The 18,861-nt window shown below is 38.5% G+C and overlaps 2 protein-coding genes across 4 annotated transcripts; one reads left to right on the top strand and one right to left on the bottom strand.

Annotated features, from left to right (window-relative positions):
* Positions 1–621: 621 nt before the first annotated feature.
* On the bottom strand, positions 622–11,239 carry LOC137495957 (serine/threonine-protein kinase pim-3-like). Of its 3 annotated transcripts, none has more exons than XR_012407862.1 (8): positions 10,915–11,239; positions 10,615–10,785; positions 10,410–10,492; positions 10,245–10,295; positions 9,796–10,168; positions 9,491–9,670; positions 2,782–3,209; positions 622–1,144 (listed from the first exon to the last, which is right to left on the bottom strand). XR_012407862.1 is itself a non-coding variant. In XM_073953963.1 (8 exons), exons 1-8 carry the CDS (start codon positions 10,940–10,942, stop codon positions 9,190–9,192), a joined length of 1,002 nt encoding a protein of 333 aa, XP_073810064.1. In that variant the 5' UTR covers positions 10,943–11,239; the 3' UTR covers positions 8,978–9,189. The 3 variants fall into 3 exon arrangements, 2 of the variants coding, with proteins under 2 accessions (XP_073810065.1, XP_073810064.1); XM_073953963.1 differs by lacking the exons at positions 622–1,144; positions 2,782–3,209 and adding exons at positions 8,978–9,209; positions 9,305–9,400; XM_073953964.1 differs by having other exon boundaries at positions 622–3,209.
* A 952-nt stretch (positions 11,240–12,191) lies between these two features.
* On the top strand, positions 12,192–14,460 carry LOC141386237 (serine/threonine-protein kinase pim-3-like). The gene is made up of 9 exons (XM_073953954.1): positions 12,192–12,229; positions 12,474–12,518; positions 12,649–12,819; positions 12,942–13,024; positions 13,139–13,189; positions 13,266–13,638; positions 13,764–13,943; positions 14,034–14,129; positions 14,225–14,460. The coding sequence occupies exons 2-9, from the start codon at positions 12,491–12,493 to the stop codon at positions 14,251–14,253; spliced, it is 1,011 nt and encodes a 336-aa protein (XP_073810055.1). The 5' UTR covers positions 12,192–12,229; positions 12,474–12,490; the 3' UTR covers positions 14,254–14,460.
* Positions 14,461–18,861: the final 4,401 nt, after the last annotated feature.

Here is an 18,861-nt window from a genome sequence, read left to right as displayed (position 1 = left end):
GGATGCGGGACTTCTAGCTGAGTGTGCACTTATCCCTGAGGACACACCTTGATTTGGGTATGATACACAAGGGTGATGGCATCCACAACCCAGTGTGCCAGCCTCTGCTTGATATGGCACTTTCCTTCTGCCGACTGCCAAAACAGACACAAAGCAAAATAAAACAAAAAGAAAAAGAAAAAAAACAGACTAGAGAATGCTCTGTTTGGGCCACGTAAACACCCAGTGTGCGACCTCATCACAGCAATGGAGGGGTTAAGTAAGCCTCCTCCATGGTCAATGGTTGAAGTCTCACTACCTTATCTGGAAATGAAGTGGTAGGAACCTTGGGCACATAGCCAGGCCAGAGTCTCAAGACTATGTGAGAGTTAGCTGGCCCAAATTCCAAGCATGATTTGCTGACAGAAAATGCCTCCAGGTCCCGGACTCTGTTAATAGAAGCCAGTGTGATGAGCAGAGCTGTCTTCAAGAATAGAAAACTTAAAGATACTGAATCAAGCGGCTCTCTTTGCAGTGCGCAGAGGACCACAGAGTGATCCCAAAAGGTCATGAGAGGTCAGCTAACGATGCTGGCAGGTCACTTAAGGTTTCTATGTCATGTCTATAGATCACACATGAAGGTTTCAGAGATTTGATTTGATTTATTTATTTTCAAACAGAAATATCATACATAAAACATCATTAACAAAAAATACATTTCAACATGGTGGAAAATGGAGTGGGATGAAGCACAAGCTTATTATTTTCCCACTTCATTACCACACACATCATTCGTCTATTACTTAAACTGATTTCTTCTTTTACTGATCTCTTCTTTTTCATAAAATATATTTTATCCTTTTGATATCTTTGACAAATTATATGTTTGATTCCAGTTGTTTTTAACCAGGTCAACAAGTTCTTAAACTTCAGGGGGTGTTTAGACAATTTTCAATCGGGGTTCAGAGCACATCACAGTACAGAGAGCGCTCTTATAAAGATAATCAATGATATACGCCTAAATACAGATTCAGGTAAAATAACAGTGCTGGTATTGTTGGATCTCAGTGCTGCATTTGACACTGTCGATCACAGCATACTTCTGGATAGGCTGGAAAACTGGGTTGGGCTATCTGGCACGGTCCTCAAATGGTTTAGATCTTACCTAGAAGGTAGAGGTTACCATGTCAGTATAGGTGACCATAGGTCGAGGTGGACACCCATGACGTGTGGAGTCCCACAAGGCTCGATTCTGGCACCTCTCCTGTTCAACCTTTACATGCTCCCTCTGAGCCAAATAATGAGAAAGAACCAAATCTCCTACCACAGCTATGCTGATGACACTCAGATCTACTTAGCCTTACTGCCTAATGACTACAGCCCCATTGACACCCTCTGCCAATGCATTGATGAAATGAGCAATTGGATGTGCCAAAACTTTCTTCAGTTAAACAAAGAGAAAACTGAAATTATTGTGTTTGGAAACAAAGATGAGGTTCTCAAGGTAAATGCGTACCTTGGCACTAAAGGTCAAATGACAAAAAATAAGGTCAAGAATCTTGGTGTGACTCTGGAGTCAGATCTGAGTTTCAACAGTCATGTCAAAGCAGTCAGTAAATCAGCATACTATCATCTCAAAAACATAGCAAGAATCAGATGCTTTGTTTCTAGTGAAGATCTAGAAAAACTTGTTCATGCTTTTATCAGCAGCAGGGTGGATTACTGTAATGGACTCCTCACTGGTCTTCCTAAAAAGACAGTCAGACAGTTGCAGCTCATCCAGAACGCTGCAGCCAGAATTCTAACTAGAACCAGAAAATCAGAGCACATCACACCTGTCCTCAGGTCTTTACACTGGCTCCCAGTTACATTCAGAATAGATTTTAAAGTATTATTACTGGTCTATAAATCACTAAATGGCCTAGGACCTCAATACATTACAGATATGCTCACTGAATACAGACCTAACAGATCACTCAGATCATTAGGATCATATAAACTAGAAGTTCCAAGAGTTCAGTCAAAGCAGGGTGAATCGGCTTTTAGCCACTATGCCCCTCGCTGCTGGAATCAGCTTCCAGAAGTGATCAGATGTGCTCCAACATTAGGCACATTCAAATCAAGACTGAAAACACATCTGTTTAGCTGTGCCTTTACTGAATGAGCACTGTGCTGCGTCCGACAGATTGCACTATCATGTTTTTCTCTTCTTCTTCATTCTTTATATCACATTTTACCTGTATTTATGTTTTGTTTTGTTTTTATGCATTTTTATTATTTGTTTTTATTTTTATTTTACTTGTTTCTTTTATTCTTCTTTATGTAAAGCACTTTGAATTGCCATTGTGTATGAAATGTGCTATATAAATAAACTTGCCTTGCCTTGCCTTGCCTTGTAAAAAATACACTGCAAATAATTAAAATGTCATCATACCTTTCTCGTTTTATTTATAAAGGATTTGTATGTTCCAAATAGCCCACATTTTCCATCAGTCTAATGACTTTTTTGTATTTTAAGGGATTGATTGTATTTGAAAACAACATCAATTAGGACTAACAAAAACCAGAAACAACTATCTAATAATGCTGAGATGACTTATTGATATTTGTGTACAATAATTCCAAAATGTATGTCTAATCATTATTAAATATTAATGATGACAATAATACTAACAATGAATTACATCTCTCATGATCGTGCTGCCCTGAATGTGCTTGAATGTAAGTTATCTATTTATTTACCAATATATTATCATTTATTGTATCAAATGCCTTCTTTAAATCTATAAAAATTCCAACTACCTTCTCCTTTTTCTGATCTGGACGTAAGTGCCAGATAGAAAACCTCCTTGAGAAAGAAGGTCCTTCCTCAGGAGAGTCTGTCAGGGAGGGTCTGTCCCGAGGAGTGTGAGTTCTGGAAACCAGGTCTGGGTGGGCCAGTGTGGTGTAACCAGCAAGATCTGCTCCTCGTCCTCCCTGACCTTGCACAGGGTCTGTACAAGAAGACTCACTAGGGAAACGCAAACTTGCCTGATACACATGTCCGAATCCAGCAGTGAGCCAGTGCATCTGTGCTGAGCGGAGCAGTGGCCGGTCTTGGCTAAAGCAAACAGGTAAACCCGAGTTTCTCCAAAACACCCCCATATCAGCTGGAGTACTTTAGGGTGAAGTTGGCACTTTCCTGGGATTGTGAGCTGCATGACATTCCTTGGTGCTTCCCATTGACATCCCTGAGACATGCAACAAAAACCTAAAATTAATAACAGAATTTAACATGAACCTGTTTATAATAAGAACAATTAAGAACAATCAGTAAATAAAAGTGAATAAAGAGTTAAATGTGAAGTGCCATTAGAAACTGCTGGAATGTCAGTCGCTTTGTAAAAATGAACAGTATTTTACTGTAAATCAGGAAATTCTCCATTAGATTTATTTGTGTTTTATAACAGATTTGGACAGTTGCACAGTTTAACCAAGCTTAATGTTGTGTTCAATGTTCTCTGTATTTCTCAGTTCTCCTGCATTTGTTCTGTTAATAGGTGTGGATGCCAGTTCACAGGCCAGTACTCATGAACTTTGAGAGCCAGTTTTTGGGGAAACTGTATCAAAGATAGGGGTGTAATGATACACTCAAGTCCTGACGATGCACTGAGGTCTTATGAAGCAAAGGAATCTCTCTCTGTGCAACAAAGTGAACATTATTTACAAATGTATCATCTGTAATATCTCTGTGACTGACTTTTTCTTCATGAATATGTTGTGAATTTAAAGACGAGACAAACCAGGAGGATTTTTTGGGTATCTTCAGAGCAGAATCCTTTAATAAGAACTCGCCGTTGCTGTGATTCATCAAGAAAATCTCTCAACTACTGCAGCTGACACTCAGTTAAATACACAAGTTAGTGGGCAGTGCTTATTAGTAGAAACAGAAACTGCCATTACAGGTTTAGTACAAAAGTCTTTTTTCGGCTTTTGTCAGACAAAAGACACAGCCGTGTCTGAATAGAGGATGACATGGGAGGGAATTTTCACTTCTGTCCCGTTCCCACTCTCACAGAAAGAAATCTTTTCCCGTCCCACTCCCAGACCAAAGTTTAAAAAATGATCCTGTCCCATCCCGCTCCTATTTAAAATGACTCCCGCTCCTGTACCGCTCCATATATATTTTTTCTTCATTTAGTCTTTAGGTAATACATATAATTTGATTTGATCTGCTCCCCATCCCGTTTTAGACCAGCTGCTGAGTCCCTGTTTCTAGATTTTCTGGAGATCAGTTACAGTGAATGAAAGAGTAGTTCACACCATGTCTACAATAGTTTAATGAGCCCAAACAGCACATGAAGCTGCATTTAACTCATTTATTGAAAACTGTTTAATTAAGAAGAGCTTCTACTATTACAGGCAGCAGCTCTTTCACTAATTTTGTTGGAATTGGGTCCAACATGCATTTAGCTGGTTTAGAACCATTTATCATTTTATCTAGCTCGTCCTTCCTGTTCTGTGATTTTGAAGCACTGTAAATTATCTAGATGCAGTGGAATGTTGAGAAGTATAAGGCGGTGCAGAAAGTTTAGCGTCTGCTATTTTCTGTCTGAAGGCTTTTATTTCATCACTAAAAAAATCATCACTACTAATTTGCGGTGGGACATTTTGTTCCAAAGATGACTGATTATTTGTTAATTTAGCAATGGTGTTAAATAAAAATCTAAGACTGTTATGATTATTTTCTATCGGTTTGTGGAGGTGCTCAGTCCTGGCAGATTTTAGAGCTCTCCTATAGCTGTGGGAAGCACTGAATCTTATAGTTACGACATTTTCATTTTGTTAAAAATAATGTTTCTCATAAGAAAGGTGGGGGATGGGATTAAAACTGACATTACATTCTTAAAATCAGAGGAGTGTAATAATTGAGTGTTTAAAATGGCTTTTCTTGACTGTGAACACTCTTATTTGTCAGTCACTGATCATTATGCTCTACATGCTTAACTGTGTTTTTTCTACTGTGCAGGTTCAGAGATGTGGCAGCCATGTGGACGGACCCTTCAACCATGACCACCTCCTGAAGTCACATTATGCTCTATTTATCGAAGATGTTCTGCTCTCTCTTTGAACTATTTGGGCCTCATCAATTCTCTTGATCTGGGATATAGTCTGAAGATTGTTTCTCAGGATTACTGAAATCGCATTTACTGTAATTCACCCGATTAAAATCAATCATTCCATCACAAAACAAACAAATCTCTGTGCATATACTGTATTTACTATTGTCTGCATTGAAATTATTCTAATAAGCATTATTTAGGCAGTTTTGGAATCGTGTCTGTGTTCAAGAATATGATGCATCGTCTTCTTAATTAAATCTAGTTTAGAGTATTAGCACAGAAACTTAGCATGCTGAATGTCTAGCGGTTATTACTCTAATTTATTTCAAACTAATTGTTTTATTCATATTATACAGTATATTCAAATGTATTTAAGTTATCATACATGTAATGTGAGCAATAAATTGTATGAAATTATGCTTCATTTAAATTTGTAAGTGGCGAAACGGGCAGTCATAAATGTTGTGATTTTGAGAAAATAAAATCTCATTTTAATTATGCTGTAAAAAGCAATTAGTTGACTATAAATAGGTAAGTTAAGTCAACTTAATAGGTCCTCATATTTTTAAGGGAAGTCAATTGGTCACTTTTAAGGCAGCGTTTTTGATCCCTTCATTAAAGTAACTAATCGCTTTTTATAGGAAACAAAATGATGTTTTACATTTGAAGGTGACATTTATTCTTGATTTACTCTTAGTAACACAGTTTGTTTCATTCAGCACATGATATTCTTTGGTCTGAAAATAGTTGTTGATTACAAACCAGATGATAGTCAGTGTTTAATGATTTATTTCAGCCTTCAGAAGGGCCTGATTGTTTAATCTTTGACATTTTTACTTGGCTCAACTTCATTAATGTTGACTGTGCTTCAAGTAATTGTAATAGTTCATAAAGCAATGTACTTTGTTTACATCTTTGTTTATTACTGTGATGTGCTGCATTGACTTGGATCTGAAAGTGTGACAGTGTCACATTCGTCCAGACATACTTAATAAAGATTCATTTAATCATTTAAGAACTGAACCTTTAGAGCAACGCAACTGTGATTAAAGTAAAGCAGCAAGTAACAGAAGCTGATTTGAATGTAATGTTGTGACTTTTTAACAGGTCATTTGCTGTTAAATTTGTCAAATGTTCACTCAGTTGAAACAAACAGCTTACAGCATCAATAAATATATTTAAGTTCTTTTTTTTCCAAACTTGGTTTCAATAGATAGTGACTACATTGTGAGTTCTATTGTATCTCTGCTGTATTTGCTCAATGTTACAGTTCTCTGTTCAGAATGTTTATTATTTATATCACAGAAATGGGATTCATTCAAACGTAATGTATTATGTATGGATTTCAGTGTTGACTGCTGTAAGATTTTATGTGATTAATAATATGACATAAAATCTCTTTTTTTCATTGCGATCTAATTTTCACGTCATTGCAAGGATACTTATGAAGGTAAAAAATGAATATGTATTTGCTTCTGTCATATCTATTTCTAAAGACAGTTAATTTTGCTCCAGTGACTTATAAATGTATAATCATATCTATATTCTTCTGAGTCTAAAATAGTGTTATTCTGAATGTCTTAACACCCTTGGCAGTCTTTATCCAGTATAACATCATATAACAGGTTATGTCACCATATACAAAATAGATCATGCGTTTTGCAAAGATAATCATTTATTTAAGGTCTTAGAAAACAAGAACTGACTACAATCTTTAAGTTATGATTGCTGCTGAATGACGCATTGTATGACTTCATTTCATGATTTTTCTTTCAATAAAGTCTCTTGGTCTCACGTAGGTTTTGTTTGTTTTCTGCGCCAGTGATTTATACTTGAATATGTTTACGAGGTGGGTTGTTAGCCCAACGATTAACCCTCAACCTGGAGGACCAGGACATACACACATACGGACAATTTAGCTTACCCAATTCACCTATAGCGCATGTCCTTGGACTTGTGGGGAAAACTGGAGCACCTGGAGGAAACCAACGTGAACGAGGGGAGAACATGCAAACTCCACACAGAAATGCCAACTGGCCCAGCCGGGACTCGAACCAGCGACCTTCTTACTGTGAGGCGACAATGCTAACCACGGAGTCACTGTGTTGCCCCAGCGTGTATATCAATTAAGAAAAAAATATATCAGCATTTAAATATCTACTGACTAATTTAACTTTTCTCTTTCGTCAGATGGGTTCAGGTAGTGCCTCTGTCCTGCTGCTCTTCAGGAGAATTCAGCATCACAAGCAAAATGACCACCTTGAGTCAAATAACATATATTGAAAAATCAGCGCGGTTGTCAAGGCAGAATCTCAAGCACAACCAATCATTTTAAATGACATGGTGAATCATTTAAAGAAATTTAAATGTTAAGTTCAGAGAGCAGTCGCTTAGGGCCCCAAGGAAGTCTGGAGGCAGACAATAAATACTAATAAAGTCATTTCCTGTCATATTTTGTAGGACAAGGCTCTAACAAATACATTTTATCTTAATTAGTATGTGTGCAATTGTGTCCCCCCACCCCCAATCATGGATCAGTCCAGCAGTCAAATCAGATGAAAATTTAGTTTTAGAAAACAAATAGTTTGTTCATTATTTTTAGTTGTGAACTCACTTTAAGCACACAAATCTTTTAAAATGTAGAGATTGTGTAAAGGTAAAAATATAGAAAGCAAGACAGAGTGATATAAGATAAAGACAGCTAAATAAATAAGTAAATATGAAAAGTGCTCATTACTGAAGGACTTCCGGGTCTCATGACTCGAATTGCTTAGGGCCCCCAAATCACCTAATCCAGCCCTGCTCATAACAAACAATCATCATGATCACGGTACAAAGTGTAGAGTAAACAATGTTATTAACACTATGAGCTGTATTTGTTAAAATAAATGTTAAATTATTGTGTGTTTCATTAGACAAACTGTTGAGATGATGAAAAACACGCAGTCTTATACGTTTTAGTTAAATTGTGATTCTCTGTGCTGAACATTGCCCCCTTGTGTTGTCTATGATCACTTACTGAGGAGAGACGTGACCCTGCACCACAAAAGCACTTTTTTACTTCTTTTGGTTTGAGCACATGCTTTTTAAAATGATTGAGCTGTTGAAACTTTGACCTACACATGAAAAAAACAATATGTACATTTTAAATTATTTTCAAAATTATAATTGTATTCTAACCTGAAACTGAAGATCGTCCTAAAAAGAGATTTATTGCACTATATTGGGATAATTTGCAATTTGATGTGCACAAAGAAGAAAAACACAGTAGTGTTTACTTTAAATTCTCGTAAGAAGTTTAGTATTTGTATTTTTTCTAACTTTGAATTGAAGATTATATCAAAAAACTATTCAGCACGCTTCAATGTTGAAATTTTGTAGTTCAATGTCCACAAAAACACAATATTGTTCATTTCAAATTCTCATAGAAACTTTTGTTTTTTACCTAAAATTGAAGATCATTCAAAATAAAAAACATTTGTTAAATATCAGCATGCGTGTATGGACATTTATTGAGTTTATTATCGACAGATCTGTGTTTAAGTAAAACAATTCGGCTAGTTTAGATTTTTATGTTTTAAATTCAGACATCAAATTTTGCAAATAAAGGTTTGGTCTAGTTAGTTCAGCACACTACAGACAGCATGATCATATCTGACTGAACAGTCTCCTGATTCCTCCAGTGTCTGTGTTCATTCATTCATTTTCCTTCAGCTTAGTCCCTTTATTTATCAGGGGTCGCCACAGGGGAATGAACCGCCAAAATATCCAGCATATGTTTTACACAGTGAACCTTGCTGTGAGGTTACAGTGCTAACCACTAAGTCACCGTGCTGCCCTTGGTTTAAACATTTACATTTTAGTGAAACCAGTAAAGAAAAAAAACTGCTGTAATTGCGAATAAAATAACTTTATTGTTCATGATTTATTTAACATCTGTCCCCGTTTTTCTCTAAGAGGTCTAGAAACTGTACATTTGTCTACTGTAGACTAGCTTGTGTGTGTGTGCGTGTGTGTGTGTGTGTGTGTGTGTGTCTTCAGCTCGTACAGCTTCACACAGAGCCTCACAGATGCAGCAGAGGAAGCTCAGGATCAGGATCTGTTCTCCTCAGTTCCTCTGCTCTCCTTCTACAAATCATTGACAGCGTTTATCTACACTGAACCTGACAATGCAACCCAAGCCATGACTGCTGGATTCAGATAAGTGTAATGTTACTGGCCACCTGTGCAGTGCAACCAGGGATGGCTCTCAATGTCATCTAAACTGGGTCGATCAGCCGGTGCTGCACTGAGACACCAGCGAATCAGCTGACGGCACTCTGTTACACACAACACCGTCTTCAGAAACACACAACAACACACTTCTGCTCGCTCGCCAGGCTATCTCTGAATGTGTCTGAATCTCTTACCTGTTGACAAGCTCCTGGGGAAGGTCAGTCTGCTTCTGGACGTGACCCTCTGTGCGCCTCTGAATGGGAAACGGTCACACAGGATGTTGTAGAGCGTCACTCCTACTGACCAGACTGTAGCTGGAGTCGCATGGTAGCGATGTCTACGAAACCACTCAGGAGGAGCGTATGCAGGAGTGCCTGAGAGACATAAGAAGACCACAAACATCTGCTCAACATGCTCCAGTACAGACAAATTCCCTTTAGTGGATCAGCAGAAGTTCACAAACATCAACAGAACGTTTCCTTCTGTAACTCACACTCACCTGCAAAGTATTTGTAGGCCGAGTGCTTCAGCAGATCTCCACAGCCGAAGTCCAGCAGCTTGATGTCCTGGGATTCTGTGGAGATCAGCAGGTTTTCTGGTTTGACGTCCCGGTGCAGGACGCCGCGGCTCTCGCAGTGTTTTAGGGCCACGATCAGCTGCACCAGCACTTTCTTGGCCAGACGCTCATCCAGACAGCCGTTCTCCTCACAGAAGCTCTGGAGATCTTGGCAAGGATCCGGTCGCTCCAGGATCAGGATGTAGCGTCTGGGACGGTCAAACCAGTCCAGCAGCTGCAGGACACTGGGGCAGGCAGGAGCTGACGTGACACGGGTCATCAATGCCACCTCCAGCGGCAGCCGACCCTGACCATCCTGCAGGACAAACCCTCCATTATATCCAGAACTCAATCAAACACAGCAAACACAACAGATTCACATCAAAACATACAACTTTCAGTCGCTCGGGGGTCCGGTCCTTTGACACATACTTGATGGCCACCTGCAGACAGGAAAAGCAGAGTAAATCACACCTGCCTGATTGTGACACATGACATTTACTGACAGCAACATTTCTAAAGCATGTCTGAACAAAGGAGGGAAGAAAATCTCTTACTGGCAGTCCATCAGACCTGCGCATCCCAGCAAACACAGAGCCGAATCCACCTCGTCCCAGCAACGGGCCCTTCTGGTACAAGTCTGCAACACAGAAGAGCACAAGAAATGAAGAAAAGAGAGAAAGAGAAAACATGCTGCGGTCTCATCAATGACAAATCATTTCATTTCTGAGCCATAAGATCTAGAAGATGAGCTGTGCTGACCTCTGCGAGAGCGTTTGGCTGGTCTGCTGGACGAGGTGGACAGTGTTTGCTGGCTGCTGCTCTGCCTTTTCCTCTTGCCGTTCCTCTGGTCTGTGGATGCAGAATCAGCCAAATGTGAAGGCAGAGGAGCCAAAAAACCAGGAAGCTCAGTGGTGCTGTCCCGTGTATCTTCTGTATATCAAAACATTTTTAATAAATCTCTTTTGTTAACTTCTGTAATCCTTTTCATTTAGTCAAACACCATACAGCATCATACAGTGATATACAATGACAAACAAATGAAAGATTAAAAATACTCACCTCCTCTTTCTTCACCCATGTGGGACATGGACAATCTCCTCCAACCTGCAATAAAACAGACAAAAACAGACAAATATGAAAATAAATGTAAAACAAAGTAAAGAAGAAGAAGAAGGAGAAGAAGAAGAAGAAGAAGAAGAAGGAATGAAAAAACAGCAACAAAATTGTATTAAAAAAATAATCAGAAAAATAACGAAAAAAAGATGATTAGAGAAATTGTGCTCTTTAAAATAAGTCTTTTTCTCTCAGAAATCCTCCAAAAGCTTCAGAAATCTCAGGAATCGCACAGAAATGCTCTGCAAAGTCGCCTCGTCTCTCAACCAACAGATTGCGATAGGTTTGATTGTTTTTTATATGCAGTCAGAATTCATATCATAACACGCGTTGCTATAGCAACTAAAATTGTAAAATACAAATAGCCAAAAAGGGGTATAAATCCGATTAGTTCTAATTAAAAGCTCTTGTTATTAAATTAAAAATGTATAAAAATTTAATTTCCGGGATAATTTTCAATAGGCCAATCAGCTTTCATCAATACTGCGTCATCAACATACACTGATTAAGCTATCGAAATTAAATGAAATGAAATGCTAAAAGCCTTATTTAATTTAATATTATTGTTGTTTATTATACAATTTATTTTATTTAAAAATATAATTCATTAATATACCTAAATTGTGCGTTGGCCATACATTCACTACGCAAGTAGTGACGTCAGGGACGTCAGTCACATGACCTTTCTTAATGCCCTGCTTCAGCGTGATTCGGCAATAACATAAAATTTAGCGTAAAAAAACTCCTAGAAATGTGTTCCTCAGAAAATAATACAATAATTTTTCTGAAAACAGTTTATGATTCCTGTAGATCTCCCGAATGGAGAACAATTTCATCTTTGTCCACTTCTTCATTATAGTAAGTTACATTTATAGAAGAGCTCGTTTGTTTGGTAATGTTTATTAAAAACTTTATTCTTGAATTTCTGTGTGATTTTCGTTAAAGATTTCTCTGCTGCTAATGTCGGTGGTGACGCTATCAAGTTTTACTCAAAGCTGATAGGCCAATTAAAATGATAGTTATTTAATTTTATAACAAGAGCTTTTAATTAATTATTATTAATAATTAAGATTTAGGAAATCGAATAACTGCATGAATTGTATTCATGAAAATAAAAAAATATCTCAGGCACGCAAGGTCACGCCATTATTAGTTGCTATAGCAACGCGTGTTATTGTATGATTTCTGACCGCATATAAAAACAATCAAACCCATCGCAATCTGTTGGTTGAGAGACGAGGCGACTTTGCAGAGCATTTCTGTGCGATTTCTGAGAGAAAAAGACTTATTTTAAAGAGCACAAATTCTCTAATCATCTTTATTTTAGTTATTTTTCTGAATATTTTTTTAAACACATTTTTGTTGCTCTTTTTTTCATTCCTTCTTCTTCTTCTTCTTCTTCTTCTTCTTCTTCTTCTTCTTCTTCTTCTTCTTCTTCTTCTTCTTCTTTACTTTGTTTTACATTTATTTTTTATATTTGTCTGTATTTGTCTGTTTTATTGCAGGTTGGAGGAGATTGTCCATGTCCCACATGGGTGAAGAAAGAGGAGGTGAGTGTTTTTAATCTTTCATTTGTTTGTCATTGTATATCACTGTATGATGCTGTATGATGTTTGACTAATATGAAAAGGATTACAGAAGTTAACAAAAAAGATTCATTAAAAATGTCTTGATATACAGAAGATACACGGGACTGCACCACTGAGCTTCCTGGTTTTTTGGCTCCTCTGCCTTCACATTTGGCTGATTCTGCATCCACAGACCAGAGGAACAGCAAGAGGAAAAGGCAGAGCAGCAGCCAGCAAACAGCGTCCACCTCGTCCAGCAGACCAGCCAAACGCTCTCGCAGAGGTCAGCACAGCTCATCTTCTAGATCTTATGGCTCAGTTAGGAAATGATTTGTCATTGAAGAGACAGCAGCATGTTTTCTCTTTCTCTCTTTTCTTCATTTCTTGTGCTCTTCTGTGTTGCAGACTTGTACCAGAAGGGCCCGTTGCTGGGACGAGGTGGATTCGGCTCTGTGTTTGCTGGGATGCGCAGGTCTGATGGACTGCCAGTAAGAGATTTTCTTCCCTCCTTTGTTCAGACATGCTTTAGAAATGTTGCTGTCATTAAATGTCATGTGTCACAATCAGGCAGGTGTGATTTACTCTGCTTTTCCTGTCTGCAGGTGGCCATCAAGTACGTGTCGAAGGACCGGACCCCCGAGCGACTGAAAGTTGTATGTTTTGATGTGAATCTGTTGTGTTTGCTGTGTTTGATTGAGTTCTGGATATAATGGAGGGTTTGTCCTGCAGGATGGTCAGGGTCGGCTGCCGCTGGAGGTGGCATTGATGACCCGTGTCACATCAGCTCCTGCCTGCCCCAGTGTCCTGCAGCTGCTGGACTGGTTTGACCGTCCCAGGCGCTACATCCTGATCCTGGAGCGACCGGATCCTTGCCAAGATCTCCAGAGCTTCTGTGAGGAGAACGGCTGTCTGGATGAGCGTCTTGCAAAGAAAGTGCTGGTGCAGCTGATTGCGGCCCTTAAACACTGCGAGAGCCGCGGCGTCCTGCACCGGGACGTCAAACCAGAAAACCTCCTGATCTCCACAGAGTCCCAGGACATCAAGCTGCTGGACTTCGGCTGTGGAGATGTGCTGAAGCGATCGGCCTACAAATACTTTGCTGGTGAGTTTGAGTTACAGAAGGAAACGTTCTGTTGATGTTTGTGAACTTCTGCTGATCCACTAAAGGGAATTTGTCTGTACTGGAGCATGTTGAGCAGATGTTTGTGGTCTTCTTATGTCTCTCAGGCACTCCTGCATACGCTCCTCCTGAGTGGTTTCGTAGACATCGCTACCATGCGACTCCAGCTACAGTCTGGTCAGTAGGAGTGACGCTCTACAACATCCTGTGTGACCGTTTCCCATTCAGAGGCGCACAGAGGGTCACGTCCAGAAGCAGACTGACCTTCCCTAGGAGCTTGTCAACAGGTAAGAGATTCAGACACATTCAGAGATAGCCTGGCGAGCGAGCAGAAGTGTGTTGTTGCGTGTTTCTGAAGACGGTGTTGTGTGTAACAGAGTGCCGTCAGCTGATTCGCTGGTGTCTCAGTGCAGCACCGGCTGATCGACCCAGTTTAGCTGACATTGAGAGCCATCCCTGGTTGCACTGCACAGGTGGCCAGTAACATTACACTTATCTGAATCCAGCAGTCATGGCTTGGGTTGCATTGTCAGGTTCAGTGTAGATAAACGCTGTCAATGATTTGTAGAAGGAGAGCAGGAGGGGCAGAGGAACTGAGGAGAACAGATCCTGATCCTGAGCTTCCTCTGCTGCATCTGTGAGGCTCTGTGTGAAGCTGTACGAGCTGAAGACACACACACACACACACACACACACACAAAAGCTAGTCTACAGTTGACAAATGTACAGTTTCTAGACCACTTAGAGAAAAACAGGGGAAGGTGTTAAATAAATCATAAACAATAAAGTTATTTTATACGCAATTACAGCAGTTTTTTTTGTCTTTACTGGTTTCACTAAAATGTAAATGTTCAAACCAAGGGCAGCACAGTGACTCAGTGGTTAGCACTGTAACTTCACAGCAAGAAGGTCGCTGGTTCGAGTACCAGCAGGGCCAGTTGACATTTCTGTGTGGAGTTTGAATGTTCTCCATGTGTTGGCATGGGTTTCCCCCACAGTTCAATGACATGTGGTTTATGTGAATTGAATAAACTAAATTGGCCATAGTGTGTTTGTGCATGTGAGAGTGTGTGGATGTTTCTCAGTACTGGGTTGCAGCTGGATGGGCATCTGCTGTGTAAAACATATGCTGGATATTTTGGCGGTTCATTCCCCTGTGGCGACCCCTGATGAATAAAGGGACTAAGCTGAAGGAAAATGAATGAAGTAACACAGACACTGGAGGAATTAGGAGACTCTGTTCAGTCAGATATGATCATGCTGTCTGTAGTGTGCTGAACTAACTAGACCAAAACTTTATTTGCAATATTTGATGTCTGAATTTAAATCATAAAAATCTAAACTAGCCGAATTGTTTTACTTAAACACAGATCTGTCGATAATAAACTCAGTAAATGTCCATACACGCATGCTGATATTTAACAAATGTTTTTTTTTTATTTTGAGTGATCTTCAATTTAAGTAAAAAAGAAAAGTTTCTATGAGAATTTAAAATGAACAATATTGTGTTTTTGTGGACATTGAACTACAAAATTTCAACATTGAAGAGTGCTGAATAGTTTTTTGATTTAATCTTCAATTCCAAGTTAGAAAAAATACAAATACTAAACTTCTTACGAGAATTTAAAGTAAACACTTCTGTGTTTTTCTTCTTTTGTGCACATCAAATTACAAATTATCCCAATATAGTGCAATAAATCTCTTTTTAGGACGATCTTCAGTTTCAGGTTAGAATACAATTATAATTTAAAAAATAACTTTATTTAAACAATATGTTTTTTTTCATGTGTAGGTCAAAGTTTCAACAGCTCAATCATTTTAAAAAGCATGTGCTCAAACTAAAAGAAGTAAAAAAGTGCTTTTGTGGTGCAGGGTCACGTCTCTCCTCAGTAAGTGATCATAGACAACACAAGGGGGCAATGTTCAGCACAGAGAATCACAATTTAACTAAAACGTATAAGACTGCGTGTTTTTCATCATCTCAACAGTTTGTCTAATGAAACACACTATAATTTAACATTTATTTTAACAAATACAGCTCATAGTGTTAATAACATTGTTTACTCTACACTTTGTACCGTGATCATGATGATTGTTTGTTATGAGCAGGGCTGGATTAGGTGATTTGGGGGCCCTAAGCAATTCGAGTCATGAGACCCGGAAGTCCTTCAGTAATAAGCACTTTTCATATTTGCTTATTTATTTAGCTGTCTTTATCTTATATCACTCTGTCTTGCTTTCTATATTTTTATCTTAACACAATATCTACATTTTAAAAGATTTGTTTGCTTAAAATTAGTTCACAACTAAAATTAATGAACAAACTATTTGTTTTCTGAAACTAAATTTTCATCTGATTTGACTGCTGGACTGATCCATGATTGGGGGTGGGGGGACACAATTGCACACATGCTATTTAAGGTAAAATGTATTTGTTAAAGCTTTATCCTACAAAATATGACAGAAAATTACATTATTAGTATTTATTGTGGGCCTCCAGACTTTCTTGGGGCCCTAAGCGGATAATATAACTTTTCATTAATAAAAATACCAAGTTTTGGCATCAAAGGTGTGTTTAACTTACTCATTAGGCAACAACAAACATTTAATTCATATTGTAAGTTCTCTGAACTTAACATTTAAATTTCTTTAAATGATTCACCATGTCATTTAAAATGATTAGTTGTGCTTGAGATTCTGCCTTGACAACCGTGCTGATTGATCAATATATGTTATATGACACAAGGTGGTCATTTTGCTTGTGATGCTGAATTTTCCTGAAGCGCAGCAGGACAGAGGCACTACCTGAACCCATCTGACGAAAGAGAAAAGTTAAATTAGTCAGTAGATATTTAAATGCTTGTATACATCTTTCTTAATTGATATACACGCTGGGGCAACACAGTGACTCAGTGGTTAGCATTGTCGCCTCACAGTAAGAAGGTCGCTGGATCGAGTCCCGGCTGGGCCAGTTGGCATTTCTGTGTGGAGTTTGCATGTTCTCCCCTCATTCACGTTAGTTTCCTCCAGGTGCTCCGGTTTCCCCCACAAGTCCAAGGACGTGTGCTATAGGTGAATTGGGTAAGCTAAATTGTCCGTATGTGTGTAGAGCAGACTGACCTTCCCTAGGAGCTTGTCAACAGGTAAGAGATTCAGACACATTCAGAGATAGCCTGGCGAGCGAGCAGAAGTGTGTTGTTGTGTGTTTCTGAAGACGGTGTTGTGTGTAACAGAGTGCCGTCAGCTGATTCGCTGGTGTCTCAGTGCAGCACCGGCTGATCGACCCAGTTTAGCTGATCTTAAGAGCCATCCCTGGTTGCACTGCACAGGTGGCCAGTAACATTACACTTATCTGAATCCAGCAGTCATGGCTTGGGTTGCATTGTCAGGTTCAGTGTAGATAAACGCTGTCAATGATTTGTAGAAGGAGAGCAGGAGGGGCAGAGGAACTGAGGAGAACAGATCCTGATCCTGAGCTTCCTCTGCTGCATCTGTAAGGCTCTGTGTGAAGCTGTACGAGCTGAAGACACACACACACACACACACACACACACACACACACACACACACACACACACACACACACACCTGCACACACACCAGCTCAGAGTGCAAACTAGTATGTGTTTTTAAAATGAGACTATGCAATGAAACAAATATATAATATAAATTATTAAAACAAGCCAAGAGTAATCTAAATGTTTGTCATAATTAAAAATGGTTGTTTATATTCTGTACAAGAATTCTGTCCTTTTCAAAGAAAATGAACAATAAAATAGATTTTATACCCAATAACCCAAAAAAAAGAGTCTTTACTCTTTTCAATAAAATATAAATCTTAAACATTTTTCTTCTCCAGTTAACAAAATGTTTAAAGTTTGCATGAACTTGAAGTTGCGACTTTTTTTTGTATTGTGACACAGTTCCTAGAGAAACTGAATAGGCTCGTTTGACTTGGCCAAAATCTGCGCAGAATGGATCACCGGTGATCACCGCAAGATGCATGCCGGTTAGAAATGTGTCCGCCTTGCCTTCGCCTCGCTCTGATGTCACGCTGACGTGCGCCAAAAAACTCTCGCGATCGCGAGGCGGGTACCTCGGATAGAGCAGTCGGCCGCAGTTGCTCTCAAAAGACTGCGTTACCAAAAGCATGATGGGAAACGACTGGCTAACGACACAGCTTAATGCTGATTGGATAAGACTGACACATTACACTTTATTATCTTGTTTTACTAAGCTTTATACCTGGATTTGTTTAATACCTTTTTTTGTATTTTCGTTGATAATTAAAAAAAAAGTCATAAAGAGCATTAAATATGGTTATTTATTTAGATTTACACGCAAACAAAAACAAAACACATCTTTGTAAAACATAACGTGACCTATCCAATATAACTAAATGTAGCTAATACATCATTAGGATGTGTGTGTGCTGTATTTTATTTCTCTCTCAGTTTTAAGTCCTGTTTGTTGTCATTTTCACTTTTTGTATGTTTGTGTGAATTTTGTATAGTAATTTTTATGCAGCGTTATTCAATGAAAGTCAATCCAATATATACATATATTCAGACATACAAAGGAAATCAGACTGTTTTGTCATTATGCCTCATCTTTGTGTGGTTTCATATGAGAAGTGAAAAAGGTGTAGTAAACAAGACACACACACATATGTATGTATGTATATATATATATATATATATATGTATGTGTGTGTGTGTGTGTGTGTGTGTGTGTGTATGTGAAGTCAAAAGTAATGTTTAATAGACCAAGAATATTTTCACAGTTTTTCCTACAGTCTAATAGTTTTTATTCTGAAGAAAGTCTTGGGCTGTTTATTTTAGTCTGGCTGGAGTAATATCAGTTTATATAAACCTAATAAGCATGTCAATGTAATTAACCCCCTAAGAATTTATTTGTCAAACAAACATTTGTCATGACCCGTCACTCAAAAGCATCTATGGCTACTTCATTTATAATGTAGCCAAATTAGGTTTCTTGAACGTTTTCTTGCTGTATAAGCTGTTTATTTTGTTATTCTTTTAACGTTTGTTGAATATACAGAATTACATTTTAAATACACCCTTTTAGTTAATGAGCTGTTCATCTTCTGTAATTCTGAACCATTTTTTTTGTAAAAACTGTGATATTTCTATTGCATCCACTCCCATATTAAAAATACTATAGTAATGTATACTGTAGTGCTTT

Source organism: Danio rerio, chromosome 6 (assembly GCF_049306965.1).
Source record: "Danio rerio strain Tuebingen ecotype United States chromosome 6, GRCz12tu, whole genome shotgun sequence".
NCBI lineage: Eukaryota > Metazoa > Chordata > Actinopteri > Cypriniformes > Danionidae > Danio > Danio rerio.
The sequence above is the reverse complement of the archived record's forward strand: the minus strand, read 5'-3'. Positions and strand labels throughout refer to the sequence as shown.